The 9,451-nt window shown below is 37.9% G+C and overlaps 1 protein-coding gene across 1 annotated transcript; it reads left to right on the forward strand.

Annotated features, from left to right (window-relative positions):
* Nucleotides 1-5,679: 5,679 nt before the first annotated feature.
* On the forward strand, nucleotides 5,680-7,199 carry LOC145910343 (ubiquitin carboxyl-terminal hydrolase isozyme L5-like). The gene is made up of 3 exons (XM_082997427.1): nucleotides 5,680-6,303; nucleotides 6,383-6,549; nucleotides 6,812-7,199. Exons 1-3 carry the CDS (start codon nucleotides 5,708-5,710, stop codon nucleotides 7,042-7,044), a joined length of 996 nt encoding a protein of 331 aa, XP_082853553.1. The 5' UTR covers nucleotides 5,680-5,707; the 3' UTR covers nucleotides 7,045-7,199.
* The last annotated feature ends 2,252 nt before the right edge of the window (nucleotides 7,200-9,451 follow it).

The raw sequence follows: 9,451 nt of genomic DNA on the forward strand, positions 1-9,451 counted from the left end.
TGGTTCACATTAAGCTGCTAGGTTTTAACATACCAAATGGTTTACTTTTGTATTGGTTTTTATCAGCAGGTGGATGATCGAGATACAAAGGCTATTGAAGTGGACGTTCATAGTGTCACCGATAATGTATGTTGTGGTTCACATTAAGCTGCTAGGTTTTAACAAACCAAATGGTTTACTTTTGTATTGGTTTTTATCAGCAGGTGGATGATCGAGATACAAAGGCTATTGAAGTGGACTTTCATAGTGTCACCGATAATGTATGTTGTGGTTCACATTAAGCTGCTAGGTTTTAACATACCAAATGGTTTACTTTTGTATTGGTTTTTATCAGCAGGTGGATTATCGAGATATCAAGACTGTTGAAGTGGACGTTCATAGTGTCACCGATAATGTATGTTGTGGTTCACATTAAGCTGCTAGGTTTTAACATACCAAATGGTTTACTTTTGTATTGGTTTTTATCAGCAGGTGGATTATCGAGATATCAAGACTGTTGAAGTGGACGTTCATAGTGTCACCAATAATGTATGTTGTGGTTCACATTAAGCTGCTAGGTTTTAACAAACCAAATGTTTTAATTTTGTGTTGGTTTTTATCAGCAGGTGGATGATCGAGAGATAAAAGCTGCCGGCGACCAAACAAACGACGAGCTGGAGATGGTTTTGACAACCAAGGTAATACAGAAAGCCATTACCAAACTTCTCCGATATAAACATTCTTTTTCCTAAAATTCTACTTTTGCAGATTGACACTGGGCTACAGCAAGAGAAGATGGCGCCCTCCACTGTTGTGGACATTTTGCTTTCAGAGAACATTGGCGCCCTCTTCGAAACTCTTGATGATGTTTTCGACCGAGTAAGTTTGATTATCTACATGTCGTATGACAAATATGTTATGGAAACGTAAACTAATTACAGAACATGGTCGGGAACTCAATGATCGGGTTGTATGGAGGCAACAGCAAAGGAATGATAATTGATCTTGACGATCAACTGCTCAACGAGTTGGACAACCTCCCTGTAGCCCAGAGAGTCTAACTTTATACACATGCCGTGCCCTATCTTTATATATTTATTGCAGTACTTTCATGATATTATTTTTGTAATAAACTATATTTTGCATGCAATAATACTGGTTTGAGGTTGAATTTGGGAGAATCTGCAATCAGTCAACTCCGAACTGAATTTGTCTGTGGCCATATATATATTCTGCCCTAACTCTCAAATTTAGTTGTAAAGTCTAGTATCTTCACGGTGAATACAAATTAAATAAGGCGGATTTAAAATAAAAATAATTTCATATAAAATTAAAATAAATCCAAAATTTTGCCACAAAAGAATCTTGTACTTGAAACAATGTGCATTGCATGACGAAAGGATTCGCACAGGTGGGCCTGCAACAGCCCAAATACAGTAACTGTAACTGATGGCGCTTGTTGCAAAATTAAGACTCTTACAAAAATATTTGTATGATTGCTTGGTTGGTTGACATTAACATATAAATACCGAATGTTTTGACTAACTTTATCTTCGGTCACAAAGCCTAACCGAAAATAATTTATTTATGGAAAACCTGAGATAATTCGAAAACATACAAGTAAACCTAACACACGTACTACTTCTTGTTGGCTTGTCTTACAACCAGCAGCAGATGTCGAAAACGAAACTAAAATGTTGCCTTTACCTCTAAAAATACCTTTCGCATTCGTATGAGAAAAGACATTCCAGGCTTCCAATTTCAGATATGGTAAAAGGCTTCATAACTCCAATGCTATGACAACATATTGATCATATTGTGCAACAATTTGTTTATTTTATACGTGGTATCTCAAACAATCCGTTTGTCCAAGCTGTCGTACAAATTATTATAGTCCACAGTCCTTGCAGGCAGTGTATTTGGTACAGATCACTGACTTCCTAGGATCGACAACACCGTTAGGATTTTTTATCTGATTTGAGAATAAAAGCTAGTCAAGTTGACTTTAGCGGTTTGACGCAACATTTGAGCAATGGCGAGAAGTAAGTGGATCTCTTTATTTCTACCATATTGTTGACACTTGGTGATTGTTATTTGTTTGCAGGGCAGTTTTTTGCGACGTGCCTGTTGCTGACTGGTGTTGTAGGGCTTGGTTTAGCCTTATTTTCTTTCTTGACATATAAATCGTTAAAACCCTTAATCGGAGCGGGCGGTGGGATTATAAGCATTTGTCTGGCATTCCGTGTTGTTTCGGCAAAGCAAAAACAGAAGCCAATTTCAACGATTGTTGAGAATTGCCCTCATCAAAGTCCTATATTAACCAATGTTAACTGTGACGTTTCTGGGAATCAAACACAATCCAATGCCTCGCCTTTGCAGTCTCTATTAGTTGTGGAAGAAAATAAGGAGGAGGCCGGCCAACAGTCCTAGGCCAAATAGGTATACCAACTGTATTTTCGTGTGGCTTACGATACAAACATTTAACCAGTGATTCTGAAATTCATGCAATGTCGGGCGAAATGCACCAATCAACAGACTTAATTAAAGACAAAAAAATAAGGTCAAAATAATTGTGATGTTTCCCTGCTTGTAGTGTAATATAAATTTCTGAAAACAATCGTCGTTAGGAAAAAACAAATGAAAAGTCTGCACTACAGGAATTGCACAATGTTGTAATTTGACAAAATGCGGAATTTTGCGTATGAGGGTTTGTTATTTTCGCGACTACATTACATTTGATTGTCATGTTGCACGATTTGCTCCAGTGTGCGGTTGCTTATGTTGATGTTTTTCCTAATCATGCAGCAAACAAGTGACTTTAATGCCACTTTTTTATCCTGATATAAAGGTATGCTTTGTCTTATCCTTTATGTTAATTCTAACGAACGTTTATTATGTAAAATTTGTTGTGTGATTGTAATTTTTGTGAATTTTTGGTGTATTTGTAAGAAAAAGAAAAAGACGTGGTTTAGAAATGCAGCTACAAAACCAAACAGCTATGTTACAGTTACATGTTTCACATACCTATATGCACATAACTTCGATCGGACCAAGCGGTACTGAGCTAGAAAGTTGGAGACTACGTAAATCTTGCACCACGCCACCTCTTCACGATTATGAGAAGGCACAGGCGTTCAATCATTTACAATATTTCAACAACAGTGTAAATAATTTGAGTACGTCGTTTCTTGCCGAAATAAATTCACCTCGTGTTGCACAATGTTTGTTTTAAGATAACAGCAATATCTAATGTCAACAACCGCTGTTTGCCTAAATTGCCTTAAAAATCGTTGCGAAACCCAAACTTCCTACGCGTTTGAAACAGAAAGGCATCAGCGCAATACCGAACGGTTAGTTTCCATTATGACCCCGACGCAAACTAACGTGTCCAACGATTGTTAATTGAAGAAACCATAACCTTGGCTAAATTAGTTTGTAACGGTTTCATCACTCTTTGTAATGCAACAACTAAGCGACGCAAACATTTTGTCATTGGAATCATTGACTGGTCAATACAGATTCTAGAGGACTTGAAATGACTGGGCCCATTAGGCAAACAGGGCTCTTCTTGCAAAATTACTTATTGTTATCTTTTTGTGCAACAGACATTTGTTATGACCGCATAACCAAGCGCATACATAACGTGCTATTTCAGATTTTTAATTTTTTGTAAGTTACAATAAAATATAAGTATTTATATATGTGGTAAAAGTACGTCTATTACTATAATAATTAACCAAGGTGTATAAATAAACAAAGCAACAACCCGTGACTTAGGTGTGACAAATCACATCGCTAACATTTGGTTGGTTTTAATCGGAGATAGTCAGGATTATATGAAGGTTGCACTTGTTGAATCAAGGTAGATCTTGTTGACGACCAATCGCATGTTGTGCTGTCTGAAGCGACAACGAATCCTATACTGTGGTATATTTGGCGAGTATACACAGTGTGGTGTTTGTAAAACCACATGAGAAAAAAGCACTCGAAAATAAACAAGAAATACGGAAACGCACTACACCACGCAAAAGCGAAACTACAAACTGGATGGCGACGTTAATACTTCATACTATGAGATGCATATAAAAACAAAACTGTGGCCTATTTCAAGAACCAATCCAACGAAAGGGTACATGTCGTGTTTTTAATATTTTGGATCATGATGTGCAAGCCATAAATGGTGTTAACCCTCTAAGGTTTTGCCTACCTCACCAAAAACCGTTGAATCCGAATAAACAGTTTATTGTTACAGTCTATCAGCCTGTGGGAATTAATAAATGCCAAGCCGGCGAATAGCTTGAGTCTCAGTAATAATAGCAGTATCTCTGTAATACGATAGCATTACGATAGAATAGAAGCAAATAGAGTGAATTTGCAGGTACACACTGAGCTTCTTAAAGCCTCCCTACTGAGAGCTGATTGTTCAATAATGTAACGTGATATCATGTACCGCTTGAAGTAAAATAATACAAGAACATAAAATACAGGACATTGTCAGCCAGGACACATCGAGGTTAAATGTAAACTTGATATTGGTGATTCGCACGTGTGCTGTAGAGTCACTGGTGAACAGGTTTTCTGGTGCAACACAAACGGAAGGTGATCGATCGCGTGTTATCTGGGACGCATTTAAATGGTTAGTTTAATACAAGGGTGAAAGGTATCCTGTAAGAATATTTTATATGGCTATTAAATGAATCACTTTACTCGAGAACATTCGATGGGTTAATCATTTGGGTCGGAAGTTGCGAATAATTCAATGTATCTGGTAACGGGGCTTGCAAATGCTTGAGCAATGCTGGAAACGAAATGAATAATACAATACTTGCGCAATGCTGCACCTGAAACATTACGCAATACAAGCACTGGTTTCTCTGACGTTTGTTACAACCCCATAGAGTGAAAGCTTTTACGATGTACTACTTGTGAAATGATTTTGTTTGTGCTAGTTTTGTCCTGCTAAAACCCTTCTTTGTGGCAGCAGTAGTGTGCCTTTCAGCATGTAGCAAAGTTGTGGCCGTGGTCCAAAAAATAAGGAAGATACTTTTACGCCGGGTCACAAAGTTTTTTGCAAACATGATCCACATATAAGCCTATGTAACATAGAAATCTGTGCGAATATTAACGCTACGATTTCGTGAAGTATTTAAACTCAAATTTATAAACAAAAATAACAAGCGGTGACACTGTTTACGCCTAATCATTAAAATTCGCACAGATTTCTGTTTTATATATACTTATATGTGGATCAAGTTTGTGACCCGGTGTAGCAGTAGTTTCCAAAAAATAACATTCAATATTCCGTCATGCTTGAGTGGGTTTTAAATTTACAAAATGCGCACGCTTGCGTGTTATACGAATTGTGTTGTGTCAAAAGTTTGGTCCTATATCGATTGTTTTACATCAGTACCCAAAACGTTAAAATTAGGCACTTTCGAACGTTATTTCTGTACTGTCATTGGTGGTTAAAACTACCAGAAATTATGCTGTACAGTCGACGCTCAGTCAATTATTGGTTTGTCAATATCTAAAATATACCATTGTGGCGTCCTGGTCTGACTCTGGTCTGTGGTAAGGATAGGTTTTAGTGGAAACCCAGCTAGCTTTGCATAACATGTTATATTATTTTAGTTCTATGTCACCCATATTGTAAATAATTCATTTGGTTTATTGATATAAACTCTTATTTTGTTGGCAAACTTCAATTCATATTATGTTTTAAGGTATAATGGATTCGGCTGGTGAGTGGTGTTTAATTGAAAGTGACCCTGGTGTTTTTACAGCATTAATAAAAGACTTTGGGGTAGAAGGTATCCAAGTGGAAGAAATATTCTCTCTTGACAAGGAATGTTTTCAAGACCTTAAACCGGTGTTTGGATTGATATTTCTCTTTAAATGCATTAAAGAAGAGCAGCATGCTGGTGACTTAGTGCAGGATAGTCGACTTGACAAGATATTTTTTGCAAAGCAGGTGATCAGTAATGCCTGTGCAACACAAGCAATTATCAGTGTGTTGTTAAACACAAACGACAAAAATGTTGCTCTTGGGTCTACATTACAAGATTTTAGAGACTTCACTGTAGCGTTTGACTCTGCAATGAAAGGATTGACATTGAGCAATTCCAAACTGATTCGACAAGTTCACAACAGTTATGCAAGGCAACAGGTCTTTGAATATGATGAAAAGGCGCCCAAAAATGAGGATTCATATCATTTTATTGGCTATGTTCCAATTGATGGGAGATTGTATGAATTAGATGGGCTCAAACCTGGGCCAATAGATCATGGTGCAATATCAACTGGTGATTGGATTGACGCTGTAAGGTTAGAATGGTTTCAAAAAATAATATTTGTCCATAAAACTAATTGTTAGTAATGTATATATTTCTGTGTTTTGCAAAAGGCCTGTGATACAAAAGCGTATCAGCAGTTACAGTACCGGTGAAATCCATTTTAACCTCATGGCAGTTTGTGGGGACAAGTTATTGATGGCCGACAAAAGATTAAAACAGCTAACTGATGATATGTCTCAGCTTACTGGTGAAACTGCCATGGAAATGGAGACGGAAGGTGAGGAAAAAAGCATTTTGTGTCGTTTCAGTTTAACTCACAAAATTCCTTTTTAACTGCTGCTAGTTTAATTTCTATGTACAACCCATTTTGGCAACACAAACCTATTTAGTTCAACAGTGCAGCAGTTAAAACATATTTGAATGTAACCTCAGCAATAACAGACTTTATCAAGTCTATGTCTCATCTCATATGACAATTATTATAAATTGCGCAACACAAAAAGTGTAAAAAGTGGTCAAACCATATTTGAAATGCACAGATGCTGCTGCCAGTCGAACTGCTGCTATTCAAACAGAGATGGAACACTGTCATGACGTCATACGCCAGGAAAAAAACAAACGGCAGAAGTTTCAAATCGAAAACACGCGAAGGAAGCATAATTACCTGCCATTCATTATCGAAATGTTAAGAATTCTGGCGGCGGAAGAAAAGCTGATGCCTCTGATTGAAACTGCCAAAAAGAAGCTGGATGAAAAAACAAAAGCCAGCTAATTTTTTTCTGAAAAGTTTGACTTGTGTGGGTCAATATAAGTTCATCTATCTATATGTAAGTGATTATGTAGCTAACTGTTTGATAGAAAAGCAAAGTATTAAAGAGGTGTTACCACACAATACAGTTGCGTTTTTGGCAAATACATGTGTGAATAGTGGAGAAAAATCGTGATTCGATGTATTTGTTTCGTTTCGACCGAACTACCATGAATTAAACTAGCAATGCATTCGTCACTTGAGGTGCAACCTAAGTCACTTTGGTGCACCCCAAAAAAAGCGGTTTGTAGCGGATACAGAGCTTAAGATTGGTGAAACGAAGTTATTTTGCAATTCTCGAAATATCGGATGATGGTGAGTTGATTTGCTGGAAATTTTTAACTTCAAATCGAACATAATACAGTGGGTTTTTCTGTTGACAGCTTAATGGTACGAATAAGGAGTTACGATCCTGCAGCGTTCCAATAAGTTCGGCCGGCTGCTAACTTAGTCTGCTCTGGGTGTTCTTGCTGTAAACTAGTAATTTGACTCCGTGAGCAGACTTAATTTATGTAGTAGAACGACACATTGCAATATCAAGTGGCGTAATTTTAAATTGTTCCAAGCGCGTTAGTGACTGAACGAGTAACTTCTACCGCGTGCCTGTTGGTTAGTTAGGTGTCAAAGACTAGTTGGGTAGCAGAGAGAATGTCAGAGTGAAGTGCAAACGGGTATTAACAAGTTACAATAAAAAAAAGGTTTGTCGTCGAGCCGAATGTCAGAAGACTGAATTATGAATCTGACGTTGTGCGAGTTCTGCAGGAAATCCCAACTCAGTCTGCAGCCTTCTGTCTGTGTTCCAAATGTGTGAGGAATCAAGTTGGGAAACATGCGTGTGGTGCTTCAGTCCTGCAACGATCTTATAATTACCATGCTAAATCATCAGGCAAATTGTTTTTCCCTTGTGGTTACCGTTAAGTGCTATTTCATGATGTAGCGTAAAATATTTCTTCTCCTCTGGGCTGCCTGCGTTGCAGTCTGTGGTGTTTGGTCATTCATTTGATTCTAATTCTACATGAGACTAAATGCAATGCTAACTTTGTAACTTATAGTGTTTGGATTCACAGTGCCTATAAACGTTTTGATTGAAAGGAACGACTGAGAATATTCTGTTTCAGTGGAAAGCACCAGGAAGCCGGTTTTGTTGACCCGAGACATATTTGCCTTAAAACAGACCCGGTCCTGAAGGTTACTTCGCCTTGGAACGGCAAATGTTGATCTTTTTGACCAACAACGGACCCAGAAAGTCCACATAGTCCTTTGAAGTTTGTCGGGAGCGATTCCTTGCTGCGACTTGTCACGAATTAGTGACGTAGATCAAATGTAAACTGGCAACCGCGGCTGTATGAAAGTCCGACACCAACCAATCCTCGAACTTGAAATTGAGGTAATCCAAATGTAAATCCAAATGTCTGCTTAAGCTGACAATAGCAATTGACTTAACTGAGAGTTGTTTGGTTCGCTAGATACAACAGGCTGAACGATATTTGATTATCATATGATTATTGTGACACGGGGCCTGACGGCACTATTGGTTGAGCTTTGCTTGGCCATAGTGTTTCCACCTTGTTTTCTCCGTTTTGGTTGCACCTAGTTTGGTGCCCAACGGATGACGGTGATTGTATAGTCACCACAAAGTGGAAGTCTTTGCTTGGCCGTTTGGTCAGCAAAGTCGTGTGATAGTCACACCAGCTGCACTGATGAGACCTTTTAGGTCGAAACAATGGCCATCTGTCTGCACCTTATACACGATATTTTAATTGTTTATATTTTCTTCTGCTTCTGTTATTTCATGAAAGTTCACCTTGACTCACTCAAGTGGCACCAACAACAAGACGTAGTAAGTAGCGCTTAACTAGGTTGGGTATAAAATATCCTAAATGAACATCACTTTAAAGTTTATTGTCTGTTTTAAGTCAAAACAATAGACCCGGCTTCCTGGTACTTTCCACAGTAATATAATATTCTCTCGCAGTCGTACTTTCCAATCAAAGTAGGTTTTTATTTAGGCCTTGTGAATCCAAACAGGTTACGTTACAAAGTTACCACTGTATTCAGTCTCATATAGAATTACAATCGAATAGAATGAATGACCGAACACCAGATTTCACCGCAGGCAGACACAGAGCAGAGGAAACGATTTATGCTATATCATACACTAGCACTTAACGGTTCATGGGAAACATGATTCGCTTAAAAATTTAGGTTGGTAATTATAAGGTCGTTGCAGTCCCATATCTGTATGAAAAAAAGCTTCTTGGGTAACAATACAATGGACTTTAAATATGCACTGATGCACAAGCTGTTACCAAGGTGATTTGCGTACTTAGGCCATTTTCGTCTGGTTGTAGTTAGTGAGCTGGTCGATTGA

Source organism: Ascidia mentula, chromosome 8 (genome assembly GCF_947561715.1).
Source record: "Ascidia mentula chromosome 8, kaAscMent1.1, whole genome shotgun sequence".
NCBI lineage: Eukaryota > Metazoa > Chordata > Ascidiacea > Phlebobranchia > Ascidiidae > Ascidia > Ascidia mentula.